The 19,704-nt window shown below is 49.9% G+C and overlaps 1 protein-coding gene across 2 annotated transcripts in view; it reads left to right on the top strand.

The window, feature by feature from the left end:
• Window positions 1-19,704, top strand: part of TONSL (tonsoku like, DNA repair protein) — a 375,765-nt gene that overhangs the window by 200,995 nt on the left and 155,066 nt on the right. For both annotated transcript variants that reach the window (XM_085604559.1, XM_085604558.1), the window contains exons 12-13: window positions 15,896-15,957; window positions 16,550-16,639. In XM_085604559.1, the coding sequence (XP_085460685.1) occupies window positions 15,896-15,957; window positions 16,550-16,639 (152 nt within the window). The remainder of the gene's footprint in view (window positions 1-15,895; window positions 15,958-16,549; window positions 16,640-19,704) is intronic.

Raw genomic sequence — 19,704 nt, 5'->3', positions numbered from 1 at the left:
TGGTTCTGAGGCTGCAGGCTTCCTCCGGGATGTCGAGGGGGGTCCTTGGGTGCCGGACTCGGGGTCACAGTCGCCGTGGGGTCGTCCTCAGGGTCTTTGTCCACTCCGGCACTGGCCAGGCTTGGCTGGTGCAGAGTGTGTTGGGTCCGCGGTTCCGGGCTGCTGCCAGGGGTTAAAAATAGGTTTCTTGAGTAGAGCCTCTACTCATGGGAGTCCCAGGGGCTTAGAGCCAAAAGGTAGCCAGGTCCTCCGGGGTTGGTGAGGTTGCTGGCCACGAGAGATGCCGCGCAGGTGCAGGTTCGAGAGTCGACAGGTCGGTAGGGCTGGGGCCTAAGCAGTTGGTGTCTTCTTCTCTTTTTAGCAGCTGCAGGGCAGGTCTTTGTTCTTCTTGCTCTTCTTGTAATTTTCTATCTGGAATCTAAGGAAGGAAGGTTCAGGGGGCCCCTAAATACTAGATTTAGGGGCGTTACAGGTAGGTGAAGGCCAGGGACCAATGGGTCCTTGTCCTGGGGTGGGTACACCCCCTATCCTGCCTCTCTCCTGTGGGAGGGGGGCAGTAGCCTAATCCTGATAGGGTAGGGCCTCCCATCTTCAAGATGGCGAGAGCCCGGAGATGTGCTTCACCTCGCCTCCCCCACCTGAGGGGTGGGGTGGGCAGGCTGGCACATCCCCTGTCCTTGTATGGGGTTTCCGGCCAAGCTTCCCGCCAGAGTGGGGGGTTGCAGTGGCCTGGGGAAACTCCAAATGGCGGCCTGCCTTTGAAGCTTCCCTTTGCTCATCCTGGGGGAGGAGATTTCTCACCTCACCCAGGATGTGCATTGTTGCAGGCCCGGGAGAGCAGGGGCTCTCCCACCCAGGGGTCCAGCAATGTGTCTGCTGTGTGGCAGCCTGGGCAGCCTCAGAGCAGACGTGGATTGTAAGTTAGCTGTAAGGGGGCATCTCTAAGATGCCCTCTGGGGTGCTTAGTACATTAAATCCTACACTGGCATCAGTGTGGGTTCAATGTGCTGAGAAGTTTGACACCAAACTTCCCAGGCTTCAGTGTTGCCAATATGGTGCTGTGGAGCTCGTGTTTGACAAGCTCTCAGCACCATGCACTCTTAAATGACAGCACTGCACTTACAGTGCCCAGGAATGGACCCGGGTACTGTAGGGGCACAGGGCTCCTGCTCCTGTGCCCAGACCATAGGCGTAATGCACCCAGCTAGAGGGGTGGCTGACAAATGCCTTGGCAGTGTAGGTGATGGACACAGTGATGTGTGCCATGTCGACTTTGTTTTGTCCTGCACCCAGACACTCAGCCTGCAAGGGCAGTGTGTGTGTAAGGGTACAGGGCCTCTGAGGGTGGCACAATGAGTGCTGCAGCCCTTAGAGGCCTTCCCTGGCCACAAGGCCCTGGGTACCTAGGGTACCATTTACTAGGGGCTGACATGTGGCTAGGGTTTGCCAATTTGGAGTTTGTGTGGTTTAAGGAAGGAACATAGGCCCTGGGCACCTGATTGGCAGGAACCCAGGGTACACTCAATCGAAGTACATTCAGCAATTTAGCAAAAAGTGGGGGCATACCATGCAAGAAAGATGGCACTTTCTCACACAACCCCCCCCCCCCCCCCCCCAAACGAAAGGTGATGAGACTAACCTTGTCCTATGGAGTCTTCATTGTCTAAGTGGAAGAACCTGGAAAGTCCATCTGCATTGGCATGGGCAGTCCCTGGTCTGTGTTCCACTTCAAAGTCCATTCCCTGTAGGGAGATGGACCACCTCAGTAGTTTTGGATTTTCCCCTTTCATCTGCATTAGCCATCTGAGAGGTCTGTGGTCAGTTTGAACTAGGAAGTGAGTGCCAAACAAGTATGGCCTCAGCTTCTTCAGGGACCAAACCACAGCAAAGGCCTCCCTCTCAATGGCACTCCAACGCTGCTCTCTAGGGAGTAGTCTTCTGCTTATAAAAGCAACAGGTTGGTCTTGGCCTTCATGATTGGTCTGGGATAGGACCGCTCCTATCCCTAGTTCAGAGGCATCAGTCTGCACTATGAACTGCTTGGCATAATCTGGAGCTTTTAGAATTGGTGCTGAGCACATTGCTTCTTTTAGGGTGTCAAAAGCCTTTTGACAACTAACTGTCCAGTTAACTTTCTTGGGCATTTTCTTGGAGGTGAGTTCTGTGAGGGGGGTCACAATGGACCCATACCCCTTCACAAACCTCCTGTAGTACCCAGTCAAGCCAAGGAATGCCCTGACTTGGGTCTGGGTTGTTGGAGCTATCCAGTCCATGATGGCCTGGATTTTGGGTTGTAAGGGCTGTACCTGGCCTCCACCTACAAGGTGGCCCAAGTACACCACAGTGCCCTGCCCTATCTGGCATTTGGACGCCTTGATAGTGAGACCTGCACTCTGCAGAGCCTCTAAAACCTTCCCAAGGTGGATCAGGTGATCCTGCCAGGTGGAGCTAAAGACAGCAATATCATCAAGATAAGCTGCACTAAAGGACTCCAACCCAGCCAGGACATGGTTCACCAACCTCTGGAAGGTGGCAGGGGCATTCTTTAACCCAAAGGGCATCACAGTAAACTGGTAATGCCCATCAGGGGTGGAGAATGCTGTCTTTTCTTTTGCTCCTGGGGCCATGCCAATCTGCCAGTACCCTGCAGTTAAGTCAAAGGTACTGAGAAATTTGGCAGCCCCCAATTTGTCTATCAGTTCATCTGCTCTTGGGATAGGGTGAGCATCTGTCTTGGTGACAGAGTTGAGCCCTCTATAGTCCACACAGAACCTCATCTCTCTCTTTTCACCCTGTTGATGAGGTTTGGGGACCAGAACCACTGGGCTAGCCCAGGGGCTCTCTGAAGGCTCAATGACCCCTAACTCCAGCATCTTGCTGACCTCAGCTTTGATGCTTTCCTTGACTTGATCTGACTGTCGATAGATTTTTGTTCTTGACAGGTGCACTGTCACCAGTGTCCACATCATGGGTACACAAGCTTGTCAGACCAGGGGTCAGGGAAAAGAGGCTAGCATATTGTTGCAAGACTTGCTTGCAGTCAGTCTGCTGTTGGGCAGAGAGGGTGTCTGAAAAAACACACCATCTACTGACCCATCTTTTGGGCTGTAGGATAGGAGGTCAGGGAGTGGCTCACTCTCTGCTTCCTGTTCTTCATCAGTCACCATCAGCATGGTGATGTCAGCCCTATCATTGTAGAGTTTAAGGCGGTTCACATGGATGACCCTTTTGGGTGTCCTGCTAGTGCCCAGGTCAACTAGATAGGTGACCTCACTCTTTCTCTCTAGGATAGGGTAAGGGCCACTCCATTTGTCTTGGAGAGCCCTTGGTGCCACTGGCTCCAAAACCCACACCTGTTGCCCTGGTTGAAATTCAACCAGTGCAGCTTTTTGGTCATACCAGTGCTTCTGGAGCTCCTGGCTGGCCTCAAGGTTCTTGGATGCCTTTTCCATATACTCAGCCATTCTGGACCTTAGGCCAAGCACATATTCCACTATGTCCTGTTTGGGTTCTTGAAGAGGCCTCTCCCAGCCCTCTTTTACAAGACACAGTGGTCCCCTTACAGGATGACCAAACAGAAGTTCAAAGGGTGAGAAACCTACTCCCTTCTGTGGCACTTCCCTGTAAGCGAAAAGCAAGCATGGTAACAGGACATCCCACCTCCTTTTGAGTTTCTCAGGGAGTCCCATGATCATACCTTTCAATGTCTTGTTGAACCTCTCAACAAGGCCATTGGTTTGTGGGTGGTAGGGTGTAGTAAACTTGTACTGCACTCCACACTCTTTCCACATGTGTGTTAGGTAAGCAGACATGAAGTTGGAATCTCTGTCTGAAACCACCTCCTTAGGAAAACCCACCCTGGTGAAGACACCCAGGAGGGCCTTGGCTACTGCAGGAGCTGTAGTAGTCCTAAGTGGAATTGCTTCAGGGTACCTAGTAGCATGATCCACTACTACTAGAATGAATTTGTTCCCTGAGGCTGTGGGAGGTTCAAGTGGACCCACAATGTCCACACCTACCCTTTCAAAGGGGACCCCCACCACTGGTAGTGGAATGAGGGGGGCCTTTGGGTGGCCACCTGTCTTGCCACTGGCCTGACAGGTAACACAGGAGCTGACAAACTCCTTCACCTTTTGGTGCATCTGGGGCCAGTAAAAGTGACTCACTAACCTTTCCCAAGTTTTGGATTGCCCCAGATGTCCAGCTAGGGGGATGTCATGAGCCAAAGTTAGGAGGAACTCCCTGTACTTCTGTGGCACTACCACCCTCCTGGTGGCTCCAGGAGTGGGGTCTCTTGCCTCAGCATACAGTAATCCCTCTTCCCAATAAGCTCTGTGGGTACCACTGACATCTCCCCTGGCTTCTGCAGCAGCTTGTTGTCTCAGGCTTTCAAGAGTGGGACAGTCTCGCTGACCCTGGCACAGCTCTTCCCTAGAGGGTCCCCCTGGGCCCAAGAGTTCAACCTGGTAAGGGTCAAGCTCCATGGACTCAGTTCCCTCAGGGGTATCTACATCCTCTCCAGGGGGAGAGGGGTTCTGAGTGTTTGGCTGTACAGAAGCTGGTCCCCCAGTCTTCTTGCCCTTCCTCTTGGTTGGTTGGGCCATTATTCCAGGCTCCAAACCTACTTTTTCACCCTTCCTCTTGCTCTGTGCTCTGGTTTGCACACACACCAATTCAGGGATGCCCAGCATGGCTGCATGGGCCTTTAACTCAACCTCAGCCCAGGCTGAGGTTTCCAGATCATTTCCAAGCAGGCATGCAGCTGGCAACTTTGGAGAGACCACTACCTGTTTCAGGCCAGTAACCCCCCCCCCCCCAGCCTAATGTTACCATGGCCATGGGATGACTAGTGGTGACACTGTCCGCGTTGGTGACTGGGTAAGACTTCCCAATCAAGTATTGCTCAGGGGAAACCAGTGTGTCTTTCACTATAGTGACACTGGCACCTGTATCCCTCAGAGCTTCTACCCTAGTTCCATTTACCCAGGGGTACTGTAAGTATTTCTTCAAGTTGGGGGGCCACACAGCCACAGTGGCAAACTCCACTTCTCCCAAGGAGACTAAACTTGCTTCAGTGTGTTCCCAGATTTGCTCAGGGTACACCTCTGATCCCATTTGTATACTTGCTGCCCCAGGAGTGGCTGTACTGGGTGCCTTAGGGGCTTTGTTTTGGGGGCAAGATACAGTTAGGTGTCCCTGCTTCTTACAGGTATTACACCAGGCCTTTAAGGGATCAAAGTTCTTCCCCCTATATGGTTGGGGCACATAGGGAGTAGTTTGGGTCCCACCCACCTGAACAGGTTTTTGGGGCCCTTTGGAAGACTCAGAATTTTTATCTTGGGGATTCTCACCACCTTTCCCCTGGGGAGGTTTTGTGACCACCTTCTTTTGGTCACCCCCAGTGGTTGTCTTGGTCACCCTAGTCTTGACCCAGTGGTCCGCCTTCTTTCCCAATTCTTGGGGAGAAATTAGACCTAGGTCTACCAAATGCTGATGCAACTTTTCATTTGTGCAGTTACTCAAAATATGTTCCTTCATGAATAAATTGTACAATCCAGTAAAATCCTGCACACCATGTCCAGCTAACCAACCATCCAGTGTCTTCACTGAGTAATCTACAAAATCAATCCAGGACTGGGTCTGGGTTTTGTGAGCCCCCCTGAATCTAATTCTATACTCCTCAGTGGTGAATCCAAATCCCTCAATCAGAGCTTTCTTCATGAGGTCATAGGATCCTGCTTCTGGCCCAGAGAGAGTCAGAAGCCTGTCCCTGCAGTTACCAGAGAACAGTTCCCACAGGAGTGCCCCCCAGAGAGGTTTCTTTACTTTCCTGATATCACAAGCCCTCTCAAAGGCTGTGAACCATTTGGTGATATCATCACCTTCTCAAATTTAGGGACAATCCCTTTGGGGATTTTAGGGTCAGAAGTTTCCTCCCTACCCTTGTTTTTATTATTGCTGCCACCATTGATGGGTGCTAAACCCATCTCTCTCCTTTCCTTTTCTAGGGCCAGGAGTCTGGACTCTAGATCTATTCTTTTGGCCAGCCTCACAAGGCTGTCCTCTTCACTGGGGGGTCCCCCAGTGTTGTCTCTGGGACCAGAGCCACCTGTGTGGTCTCTAGGTGCCCAGATGCTATGTCTTGAGTTGGAGGGTATGGGTGCCATCTCCTCCCTAGGGAATAGTATGGGGAGGTTGCTGTCCACCTCCCCTGTTTCCCTTTCCTCATCTGACTGGCCATCACCATGTTCAGATGGGTGGTCTTTAGCATACTCAGCCAGGAGCTCCTGGAGCCCTTGTTTGGTTGGATGCAGACCCATTTGTAAATTTTTGAGTTTACATAAGGACCTCAATTCCTTGAAAGACAAGTGTAAGTAAGGTGTGAGGTCGAGCTCCTCCACCAGGTCCATGTTATTATTATCACTAATAGCTGGGTTTATTTGAGACATTCTAACCTGACAGTTCTAACCCTCTACCCTGATTATAGTGACTTTTATTTTTCTAAAATTCTAATGGGACTTAAGCAAGGCCCTAGCAAGACTTTTAGTAATTTTGGAAAAACCAATCAGAATTCTAAAGGCAATTTTTAAGAGTTCTGTTGTGTGATCAGATGGTAACCAAGTAGTCCAACAAATGCAAGTTTGTATCCCACCGCTGCCACCAATGTGAGAAAGTGGCTCTGTATATACTGTTCCCTAATAGGTACAGGGTGTACAGAGTCCACAGTCCCCCAGAGGCTGATAGAGGTCAAAGTTAGGTATGACCTTACTCTCAAAAGTGGTAGCTTGGTCGAGCAGTAAGGCAGTACCAGAGGACAGTGTAAAGCATTTATTGTACACACTCAGTCAGCAAATGGTTTCACACACTCAATAACTGAACTCTAGGCCAATGGTTTATATATATAAAATATATGCTTGTTTTATTTTTAGAACCACAAAGGGGGTAAAAATATACTTTCTCAGAATGAGAGGTTGAATATAAATACTTTTGTCTTAAGCAATAAATTTGTGTAAACAGTCACAGTTGGTTGCAATAAACAATCCTATTTCCTAAACATAACCATGCATTGAGCTCAATGGTAAATTCAGGTTATTTGTAATACATTACTTTTCAGATTACTTTTGGAATTCCAGGTCTGGCTCCTAGAACCAGCCTGGGGTCAGTATTCAGAATCAAGTGATGAAAGTCGACTTAATAACTGTAATGATTTTTAAATAATATTTAGCTATTTCAAAAGTTAGCACTTGGAAAATATTTCAAAGAAAACATTCAATGGATCTCTATGGCAAGAAATTCAAATTGCAGGTAGAGTACTTTATCGTTACTTTAGTAATCCAGGACTGGGTACCTAGACCCAGGACTGGGGTCCTTATCAAAAGCAGGTAAGTAATTTCGTTTGCAGAAATGGTACGATTTTAAAAGAATATTTCAAATTTGCAAAAATAGACACTTAGAAGAAATTTCACAGAAAAGCAGACAATGGTTTCCTATGGGAGAAAAATGAGTTAGAGGTAAGTATAGTTGTGAACACTTTTCAGGGTTAGGGCTGGGCACCAAGATCCAGCACTGGGAGCTCACCTAGGAGCAGGTGAGTAAATTCGTTTTTGTCACTTGGCTGATTTTTGGTGAATTTTTGCAGTTTTGAAAAGTTCACACTTAGAAGATTTTTGAAGAAAAAGCCAGTCAATGTTACCCTATGAGGAAAATGAAGTTAGCGGTTTAAGGGTAAGTACTCGACTGGCAGAGTTGAAATTCCGGGCATGGACTCAGGGGTCCCCCAGTGTTAGGTAGGTACAGTTGGTTCACCCTCAGCGGTTTCAGGACGGCCGGGTGCAGAGAGAGTTAGGCCCAATGTTATCCTATGAGGGATAGGGGGGCCTTGGTTGGTGGCTGCTGTCTGGCAAGCCACGCGGCTGTGGGAGCTGGGCTCCTGGTCACTTACTCAGGGCAAGTGGGGAAGTAGGTTAGTGTAGAGAGGGCACTGCCAGGGCCACTCGGGCGGCTGGGTGCAGGGTGCTTTTGAGCCTTCGGGCGCTCAATGGAAATCAATGGGAATGTTCCGGTTTGGAAAAAGGCTGCAGGCTCGGGGACGAGGATGTTTCAGGTGCCACCACCACTTCGAGAGGTAAGTTGGGTAGTTGTAGGTTAGGTGGGTACCCCGGGATTGGGCACAGGGGGCCGCAGGGCGCCGGGTGCAGGGGTGCCTTTTGACGTCGGGAATCTTACCCTCTGGTTGATCGCGGTTGGGGTGGCACTTGGTTCTGAGGCTGCAGGCTTCCTCCGGGATGTCGAGGGGGGTCCTTGGGTGCCGGACTCGGGGTCACAGTCGCCGTGGGGTCGTCCTCAGGGTCTTTGTCCACTCCGGCACTGGCCAGGCTTGGCTGGTGCAGAGTGTGTTGGGTCCGCTGTTCTGGGCTGCTGCCAGGGGTTAAAAATAGGTTTCTTGAGTAGAGCCTCTACTCATGGGAGTCCCAGGGGCTTAGAGCCAAAAGGTAGCCAGGTCCTCCGGGGTTGGTGAGGTTGCTGGCCACGAGAGATGCCGCGCTGGTGCAGGTTCGAGAGTCGACAGGCCGGTAGGGCTGGGGCCTAAGCAGTTGGTGTCTTCTTCTCTTTTTAGCAGCTGCAGGGCAGGTCTTTGTTCTTCTTGCTCTTCTTGTAATTTTCTATCTGGAATCTAAGGAAGGAAGGTTCAGGGGGCCCCTAAATACTAGATTTAGGGGCGTTACAGGTAGGTGAAGGCCAGGGACCAATGGGTCCTTGTCCTGGGGTGGGTACACCCCCTATCCTGCCTCTCTCCTGTGGGAGGGGGGCAGTAGCCTAATCCTGATAGGGTAGGGCCTCCCATCTTCAAGATGGCGAGAGCCCGGAGATGTGCTTCACCTCGCCTCCCCCACCTGAGGGGTGGGGTGGGCAGGCTGGCACATCCCCTGTCCTTGTATGGGGTTTCCGGCCAAGCTTCCCGCCAGAGTGGGGGGTTGCAGTGGCCTGGGGAAACTCCAAATGGCGGCCTGCCTTTGAAGCTTCCCTTTGCTCATCCTGGGGGAGGAGATTTCTCACCTCACCCAGGATGTGCATTGTTGCAGGCCCGGGAGAGCAGGGGCTCTCCCACCCAGGGGTCCAGCAACGTGTCTGCTGTGTGGCAGCCTGGGCAGCCTCAGAGCAGACGTGGATTGTAAGTTAGCTGTAAGGGGGCATCTCTAAGATGCCCTCTGGGGTGCTTAGTACATTAAATCCTACACTGGCATCAGTGTGGGTTCAATGTGCTGAGAAGTTTGATACCAAACTTCCCAGGCTTCAGTGTTGCCAATATGGTGCTGTGGAGCTCGTGTTTGACAAGCTCTCAGCACCATGCACTCTTAAATGACAGCACTGCACTTACAGTGCCCAGGAATGGACCCGGGTACTGTAGGGGCACAGGGCTCCTGCGCCCACACCATAGGCGTAATGCACCCAGCTAGAGGGGTGGCTGACAAATGCCTTGGCAGTGTAGGTGATGGGCATGGTACACAGTGATGTGTGCCATGTCGACTCTTTGTTTTGTCCTGCACCCAGACACTCAGCCTGCAAGGGCAGTGTGTGTGTAAGGGTACAGGGCCTCTGAGGGTGGCACAATGAGTGCTGCAGCCCTTAGAGGCCTTCCCTGGCCACAAGGCCCTGGGTACCTAGGGTACCATTTACTAGGGGCTGACATGTGGCTAGGGTTTGCCAATTTGGAGTTTGTGTGGTTTAAGGAAGGAACATAGGCCCTGGGCACCTGATTGGCAGGAACCCAGGGTACACTCAATCGAAGTACATTCAGCAATTTAGCAAAAAGTGGGGGCATACCATGCAAGAAAGATGGCACTTTCTCACAGGGGTCCACGGGAGACAGAAGTCTTTGTCGACGACAGCACAGGTCCTCTGGGGTTCTTGAGGTTGCTGCCTGCGGGTCACGCCCAATTCTGGAAGTAGGGTTGCTGGAGGAGGAGACTGGCCAGTTGGGCTGGGGCCAGGCCAGTCATCGTCTTCTTCTCCACTGATACATGGCTCTTCAGTTTGTATTCTTCTTAGCTCATCGAATCTGAAGAGGCAATGTTCAAGGGTCCCCCTAAATACTAGATTTAGGGGCTTTATAGGGCTGTGCAGGTTGGGACCAATGGGTGCCTTTCCTGGAGTGTCTGCACCCCCTATTATGCCACCCTCCAGTGGGAGTGGAAGGCCTCTTCCTAATTGGGTGTGTCCCCTCATCTTCAAGATGGAAAGGACTGACATATGTGTTTCACTTCGCCTCCCCCACCTAAAGGGTGGGGTTGGCAAAGGTGGGCACATCTCCCTTCCTGGCTAAGTTTTCCTGCTGTTTATCCCTCCCAAGGTGGAGGCCAGAACAGGTGGGGACAGTGGCTGATAGCAGCAAAAGGCTGGGGGTAGCTAACAAAGACGGCAGGCCTTTGAAGCTTCCCCTTCGTGGACCCTGCCCATCCGTGGGGAGGAGGCATGACACCTCTGCCCGGGATGGACTATGTTTCAGGACCCATACAGCAGAGGCTCGAGACCCATGGGTCCAGAATTATGTCTGGTGGTGGCAGATGGCTGGTAGCCAGTCAGGAACCACACCAGGGCTGGTTGTTTTTCAGGGGCAATCTCTAAGATGTCCTCTGAGTGCATTTTACATTAAATCCCACACTGGCATCATTGTTGGTTTAATGTGGTGAGCGGTTTGGCACCAAACTTTCCTGTTTTCAGTAGAGCCATTCTAGGACTGTGGAGTTCATAATGAGAAACACCCATCCCCTATACTCCAAATGGCTTCACTGCACTTACAAGGGTTGTGAATGGCACAGACAGTGTAGGGGCATATTGCCCTCACCGGTGGTATGGTGCACCTGACTGTGGAGTTCATAAGGAAACGCCCATCCCCTATACTCCAAATGGCTTCACTGCACTTACAAGGGTTGTGAATGGCACAGACAGTGTAGGGGCATATTGCCCTCACCGGTGGTATGGTGCACCTGACTGTGGAGTTCATAAGGAAATGCCCATCCCCTATACTCCAAATGGCTTCACTGCACTTACAAGGGTTGTGAATGGCACAGACAACGTAGGGGCATATTGCCCTCACCGGTGGTATGGTGCACCTTACTGTGGAGTTCATAAGGAAACGCCCATCCCCTATACTCCAAATGGCTTCACTGCACTTACAAGGGTTGTGAATGGCACAGACAACGTAGGGGCATATTGCCCTCACCGGTGGTATGGTGCACCTGACTGTGGAGTTCATAATGAGAAACGCCCATCCCCTATACTCCAAATGGCTTCACTGCACTTACAAGGGTTGTGAATGGCTCAGACAGTGTAGGGGCATATTGCCCTCACCGGTGGTATGGTGCACCTGACTGTGGAGTTCATAAGGAAACGCCCATCCCCTATACTCCAAATGGCTTCACTGCACTTACAAGGGTTGTGAATGGCACAGACAGTGTAGGGGCATATTGCCCTCACCGGTGGTATGGTGCACCTGACTGGAGTTCATAAGGAAACGCCCATCCCCTATACTCCAAATGGCTTCACTGCACTTACAAGGGTTGTGAATGGCACAGACAGTGTAGGGGCATATTGCCCTCACCGGTGGTATGGTGTACCTTGCCTTTAGGGCTGTTAGGCCTGCTAGAGGGGTGATTTACCCATGCCACTTGCAGTGTTGATGGGCATGGTACCCAGGGATGGTTGCCATGTCAACTCTCAGTATAGTCTGCACCAGAACACGCAGCCTGCAGTGGCAGTGTGTGGTGTGTTTAGGTGAGGGATCCCTGAGGGTGGCATAGTGCATGCTGCAGCCTTCAGAGGCCCTCTCTGGTCACAAAACCCCTTGTACCAGGGGTACCTTTTACAAGGGATTGCATGTGGCCCAGATGTGTGCCAATTGTGGAGACAAGGGTGCAGTTTTGTGGAAGAACACAGGCCTTGGGAACCTGATTGGCAGAGACCCAGTGCACACTCAGTCAAGTTGGCATCAAGTATCTGGCAAAAAGTTAGGGGTTAACCATGCAAAAAGGGTCACTGTCCTACAAATAGGGTGTGAGAAGTTGGCTGATATATGATGTCACTAGTTCTAGTGTACACCTTGTATCAGTCCAAACAACCCTTGTGGTGATTGGTTGTAAAGTCAACCTTATAGACCAGCTATCCTAGTGGTAGCATGGACAAGAGCAGTCTTAGGCTAAACTCTGAATGGCATGTGAAGCCAGCTGTGATACCATATATAATCCCTTGAATACCAAATGAAAGGACACCACAACAGATATATATATAAAATAAAGTGTATTTATTCTAGTCAAACCCTCAGCACTCTTTATGAGATTCGAGGTAAGTACAACACAGTCTTATTCAAGCATACATTAAGTCACACAGGTAAGTAATATAGTTGGGCCCTAGGGGCCACGCAAACCATATACTAAGTAAGTGGTATAAGGACCACTGTCACGGAAATAGGATAGGCCTAGGCCTAGGGAATCGCTGGGGCTACGCTATACTACCCAAGGTAAGGAAGTGGGAGGCCCACGGGATTCAGGTGCAGAGTGGAAACACTCACGCGTAATGCGTAAAAGTCGATAGAATTACTAGCAGTTAGAAATAAGCAGTTTTAGGACACTTCTGGTATAGCTAGAAAGTCGAGACTCGGAAACTAGACCCTAGGATAGTCACTACCCTTGTGAGCACCGAAGTACCCAAGTTACCTAGCCCACGGGCTGCGGGTGCATAGGTGTGAACTTGCGTCGGGTTTCGTCGTGGACTTCTATGGATGCCTGAAGGAAAGTTGCTGACAGGCAGTCAGTGAAGAGTGTCCGGTGGATCCCAAGGCCGGGATCAAGAAGGAAGGATACCTGCAAGCAGAAGGGACAGAGTCAGGGTCACTAGCCAGTGACCACATGGAACCAGGCGATGTCGGGAGATTGCAGGTGAAGAGGTGAAGCTTGTCGCAGCAGCCACGGGTACCAGGAGACGTCGAGGACGACCAGGACCAGGAGGCGAGCTGTCCCACAAAGGCTCGGGCTGTCTGCGGCGTCGAAGTCGAACTAGGACTCACCAAGCCTTGGCAAGCAGAACCCACGAAGAATGGAGGACTTGCTTCTGGTGCAGACCAGGAAGGTCTGGGGTGCTTCTCGTTTGCAGAGGAGCAGGAGCCAGTCTGGAGGAGCCAAACCAGCAGTGGAAAGTTAAAGGTGTGTCGTCGCAAAGGTTGCTAGCCAACGGGCAAGCCACCGGACAGACGCAGCAAGCAGGAAAATGCAGAAGGGCCCCACGCAGGACTCGTGGAGTGTGGGGGGCTGGTCTTCGGTGCAGATGGTGCTTGGGGTTGGGGCTTCTCAATCCCCGGTGCACAACTTCGAGGGTGCCTCAGAAGCTGCGCTGGAAGATACTCGCCCCTTTTCCCAGGTAGCCGGTCCCACGTCTCTCGTCGCCTCCACGGATCTCAGCTCGGCTGTGGATGTGGATCAGGGTCGGAGAAGTCTGGAAGTCAAGGCTCTGGTCGGGCTCTGCAGTCGGTCTCTCGTAGAACTTCAGCAAAGCAAAAGGTAAGTCTCTTGATGGTGCCTGTTCGCACAGGGTGGCCACTCCTTGGCCACAAGGGAGATTCTTCAGTCTTCTTCTTTCGTCGAATGTCGAAGGTCCAGAGTTTCTTTTCAAGTTGCAGGTTCAGGATAATCTAATCTCCTGGGGCCCAGCTACCACATTTATACTAATCTGGGGGGCTGGGTTGCCTGCTAGGTCACGCCTTATGGGTGGGACCTGGGAGGGGGGTGGTTACACCCCCTTCCCTTTGTCCAGTTTCGCGCCAGGACTGGGGCTGGAGTGCCCCAGCACCGGTTTGAACTGGACTATGCATGGGGCACCTTGTGTGCCCCAGGCAGTGTCTCGTTTCTTTCATCCCTCCCTGCCCCAATACACTAAGGCCTGTCTGGGGTGGTGCTCGCACCTCCCAAGGCAGGAAACCTATTGTACAAGCCTCCGGTGCCGGGATCACTCCCAGCAGCAGGAGGTCAGACTTGTGTCGTGGTAGCAGCATCCATTTTGTGATGCTGGGGCTCTGGTAAACTTTAACCGGGTAAGTAGGTTTCAACATGTCTTCTCCCTCTAGAAGGGAGGGATAATATCCTCATCCCTAGAAATGGGATGGGGGTATTATTCCAAAGTGTTAGACACCTTACATGACATGTTTTGATAAAGCCAAACCATAGTTACCATAACCGTTTAAGATTATAAGGTACTTTAAGAGTATATGGTAGGCTATATCATAGAACCGCTATAAGGACATGGTTCCGAAAGCTGCAGACAGGCTCAGCTCATGCTAGAGCACCATCTCACATGTTACCAAGCACTCTGCCTCCAGGATTGTTAAGGCTTGCCATAGGAGTGGCTGATAGGTACACATGTGTCTATATATAAGGTAGGCATAGGAATACTACACCTAAGCAAGGGGTGATTACACGACCTTGCCCCAGCTGAGTGATCAGCCAGTTGTGTCATAATGGAAGGCCAGGCCAGGGGTGGCATAATACATGCTGCAGCCCCTGGTAGGCCTAGGGTACACCTATGCCCTGGGTACCTAAGGTACACTGTACAGGGGCCAATAAGGTGATCCTATCCAATTGGGTTATGCACCTAAAGTACATAGTATTAATTTAGAGAGAGAACAGCAGGGCTGTGGGTCTGATTAGCAGGCCCACAGCCACATCTAAGTCGAAAACCAGTAAAGCAAAAGCAAAAAGTGGGGGTGAACATAGAAAGCAGACCCTACTCTCCTACATAGGGTCCCACACAGGTACAACAGCACAAAGTCAATGACTAGACTGTGAGATAGCTTTGGTGTCCTAGATAATAGGTGCCACCAAGCATCTGGTGCACTATGCAGCCACAGAAGTAAGAACAAGAATGTGCATCTCCTAAAGTAATCTCAAAATACACTGAAGGTTGGGGCCTGGTTCCCAAATGTGTCAGTCACAGTTGACTTAGACACCCATGGGCCTGGGGTCACTCACTGGACACACAGGTACCACCATATGGAACTGTGAACTAGTGTTTATCAGGGATTTGGGGTTGTGGACTTGCCCTTTCACAGTCTTTGAACCAGTCCAGGCTTGGGTGAGGAAAGGATGGTGCGGTATGGGGGATGGTATACATATGGAATGCTGTACTTGGCATGGCATTTATCATCTCCTGACTTACCCATGTGGGATTGAAGTCAGATGTAGGTCTTGAGTGTATTGCAGTGCGGATTTGGGTTTTGTGATACTCAGTTTATTCCAGGTCAGCTGTGTCAGTGTCCCCTATTTTGTGTTTTTTGGAGTATTAAGGGCCCAAGTTAGATTCATCGTAGTGCCAGTGCGAAATCAATGTTGTCGGCCATTCTACGCATCTGAGGGTGTGTGAGAAATAGGAGATAACTAACCTAAGTGTATGTGCGATGTCTATTTGCATCTCCGGATTGTGACAGAGGACATTATTCGCTCCACCTACCGGCGCGCAGGAGCCATGGCAAGTGTCCAGATAAGTCTGACGCCTGTGAAGTTTCATATGGTGAGGTATCTGTGGTTAGATAGAGTATCCATGAGAAAGGGCGTTACTGAAGGTAATTAACTTGTTCATCTGTGACTTTCCTCTTCACTTGCTCTTTTTTTCTGGATTGTTAGCCTTCCTCATTCGGTGCTTTCTTCAGAGCTTGATGCTAAACAGTTATCTGCTTTCATCTAATTGTGTATTTACCTTTTTTTGACATATTATCCTTACATAAGTTGATGCCTGGTGTCTCTTTGTTGTTCGGATGTACAGCATGCTGATAACCTTCTGGCTGAGTTGCTCTTTATAAAAAATATAAAATACATAAAATAAAATCCCCTCACCTCTCTTACTCTGACAGATGAAGATGAAGACTTGGAAGGTTATGACAAAGCTGTCCCTGGCCGCAGGAAAGTTAACCAGGTAAAGAAGGAACAACTACCTCAATGTTTTTGACAGTGTGATTTATTTAAAGCCACTTTAATGAGTTCTAATTATCTGCAGCTGAAAAACGATGCCCTTCTTATTTTGCAACGTATACTTACCCTTATGCTCTCGCTCTCCCAGCCATAGTTTGCGGCCCAATACCTGTTTCTTGTGTGTCCCTTGTTCCTTTTACAGAAATCCTCCTCATTTCATATTAATTCTGCTTTTTCATTCCGCCGTCCTCCGCTCATACGCAACGCTTTTTCCTCCTCTCATTCCCATCCCGTCTTTCCCATCTCATTCTTATCTTTTGTCCTTCTTCATCTCCGGCTCATTTCGTACTGTATTTATTCATGTAATCTGGTACTCTCTGCCTCTTCATCATTTTCTACTTACCTGTAATCTTCTCATAATCTCAGTGTTTTTTACATCTGACAGATGATTCCTCTCCACATTGCTATGTCCATTTACCTTCTGTCTCTTCCCCCCCCCCCCCCCCCCCCTCCCACGGCTCATTTGCGGCCTCTTTCTCTTGCTGATTTCTTCCACTGAACACATTTTTACTTTCTCACACTCTGTTTTTTGACAGTGGAATCGCCGCAATGAGAAGGGAGAGACCACCCTGCACCGAGCTTGCATTGAGGGGAACCTAAAGCAGGTCCAATACGTGGTGGAGAAGGTACAGCACATGCAAGGGTGCAGCGATATCCTGGGAGCAAGGATTGGTATTCACTAGGAGGGCCAGTGGCAGGCTGACTGTCCCTTGTAGGATGCAAGACCGTTTAATCTTGTTATAATGTAATAGGTTTTTAGGCACGTTAAGCCATATGAGCCTGCTATGGGGCAACAAGAGAATTACATTCTGCAGGGTATTGTTTGCAGTCTTCCCCTGTAAGACTGAGATAATCATGTTAAATCCCTGCTAGGTGGATGAAGTGGTGTTTTCATCCTTTAAGTGCATTTTTTTATAGCAAGATCCTGCTTCTGGTATTACCTTGTGCTCAGATCCCACACGTGTGAAATGGCCCTTTAATATCACAGTGTATTACTCTTCCAACTTTCTTTTCTGCTCCTCGTCTCCCTAAGAAGGAGAGATTGCATAGACTGGATCCTGGGTGTGTTGTCTAAAACAACATTAACAGTGTTCGACAGGATAGAGTAGATGATCAGCTCTTTGTTGGCTTTGCCTGGGCCAAGAAAGTCAAAGTGGTGACAAAAATGCACCATTTCGCACTGGATCATCCTGTGTATCAAGATGAGCTGCACATTGGCCAAGAAGGGCATTTGTTTCCATTCCACTAGGGCCATGGTTGTTACTGGTTGTGGGGGTAGCTTGCTACCTACTGGGTTTGGTGCCAGTCTAACTATGGAGACAAAAGTTTGGGCTTTCGAAGTGTTCCCTAACATTTGCTTGTGACAGGGCATGCCCCTTTGAAGCTAATGAAGTTCCTTGGCTCACCCCAACTTGTCTTCCTGGCAGTGGACGGAAAAACCATCCCACTCCCAGGCCATCATCTCAGCCCTGGGAGCAGTTTTCACACCTAATTCATGCCAAGTACAGGCCGAGCAGTTGCTGGAGAGCTACTGCTAATTAGCCTGCTGCAGCTTCAGGCATGTGATAGGTAATTTTCTAATAGATACATGTTCGAGGCATGTGAGCTGTAGATCACATGCTATGCATAGATTGCCATCTAGTGTTGGTTCTGGATTTTTGCACTTTGTTTTTGTTCGAAGAAGTCTTTCCAGTCACGAGGTAGGTGACTCCTCCTTTCAGTGATAGTGCGCATGGCCATCGACTCCATCCTTAGATAGTTTTTTTCCGCCATCGGGTTCGGATGTGTATTGCGGCGCTCCGGTTTGGCACCCCTTTGACATGCAATCCACTACCCTCGACGGTATTGTTAGCGATTGCGGTTTCCCATTCAACGTGCATCGTCTCACCTCGGAAAACCTTTGATCGGGAAACTCGCGGCAGTCCACCGGGCATACCTGCGCCGACCGCGCTAGCAGTCAATGGAACGGACTCCCTCAAAGTTCTGTCCTGGGTGTTGTGCTAAATTTCCACGCACTGACTTGCACTAAGTGTGCAACCTCTGCTTGTCCCCGGAACACGACGAGAAATACTGACACACGTGTCGATCGTTCGATTCAAAAAGACACTTCGTGACCATCGGGCTCGAGGCCACGAAATGCACCAAAACGACTCCGCACCGGACATCTTCGGCGAAGAACATAAAGCTCAAGGAGGAAGAACATATCTACATGTCCGACTCCGACATGGAAGAAGAGGAGCAGGTTACTCCGGGTCAGTGTACCATGAGTAAAGATACCCCTTTGCCCCCTCAAAAACCAAAGACAAAGGCTCCGGTCACTCCTCTGCCTTCTGGCCAAGGTCGGCACCGACAAAGTTTCAGACGCTTTGCCCTCGGGCCTGACTCCGAAACAGAAAGAGAAGCCTTCAGGCTCGAGCCGAGCCCACTCCGGCTCTGACCCAACACCTTCGGCTCCGAAACCCAAGTCCAAACATGTGCTGGTCACAATACCACCGTTGCTGAAGATGCCACCTTCGACACAGAAAGGCTCTGAGTAGAAACCGGCAACTAAGGAGAAAGACCCTCCATCTAAAGAACCTCGGCCCGATGCCCCGCCTTCGGATCCGAAGCAGAAAAAACTTGTGATCAACCCTGAAACAGGACAGATTCATGCCACTCTTCCAAAAAAAACAGAAGATAGACCTACCTGAGGATTACCACATTCCTCTAAAAAGGAAGAGTGTGGGTACTAACCCTTCTCCCCTTCACATTCCACCTCCTTCTTCCACTGATCCCAATTTGCTTATCACACCATCAAATTCACCACCAGCACCACTTTCAGCTGACCTACAGGATGAAGGGGATGAGGATGAGGATCAGGATAGGCCACAGGACACTGACCCTTTGGAGGATTATCATACTGACTCAAACACAGACAATGACCCTGATTTGTATCCCTCCAGACCCTCCCCACCTGAGGACAATATTGGGTACATTGACCTTCTTAACAGGGCTGCTCAATATCATGGAGTGGAACTCCATAAAGAGCCTTTAGAAGAGGATTTCCACTTTGAAACACTTACTTCTTCCCAAAGAGTTACTCATACCTTACTAATGCTCAATGGCATGTTGATGCACAAGGATGAAGTATTTAAAGATCCTGTAAGGGCCAGAATAATTGCACCTAGTGTGGCCAAAAAATATAAACCCGCACCCACTGACCCTGTTTACATTAGAGGCCAGCTGCCCTTAGACTCTCCTGCAGTCTCCTTTTTAAAAAAATTTTTTTATTATTTTTATTATTACCTGGTGCAATCAACAATCAATACATAAATACTACATAAAAAACACATTGTACACAAAATTGATTATCACAATAAAATACAGAGACAAAAAAAAAAAAGCAAAACAGTCAGTATGTAAACATTACACCTAGGGCCATTTTATAAACGGGAGTCCCTCCAACCCTTGAGGCGGGGGCCCAGATGTTCTGCCCCATCTCCCTCATTCTCCTGCCTCTCCGGGAATAGAGGGAAGATTCGATGTTATGGATCCCCAAGAGTCTGGAAAACCACATCTGAAAGGAGGGAACCGTAGTATCCTTCCAGCCTGCAGCCAGCAATATCCGGAGAACCGCCACACAAATAAAGACAAAAGCTTCCTCCTCCTTATTCAGACTCAGGCTACAATCAGTTCCTATTATCATTAGGGT

Source organism: Triturus cristatus, chromosome 5_1, assembly GCF_964204655.1.
Source record: "Triturus cristatus chromosome 5_1, aTriCri1.1, whole genome shotgun sequence".
NCBI lineage: Eukaryota > Metazoa > Chordata > Amphibia > Caudata > Salamandridae > Triturus > Triturus cristatus.
Note: the sequence above shows the minus strand (reverse complement) of the source record. Positions and strands in the feature narration are given on the sequence as shown.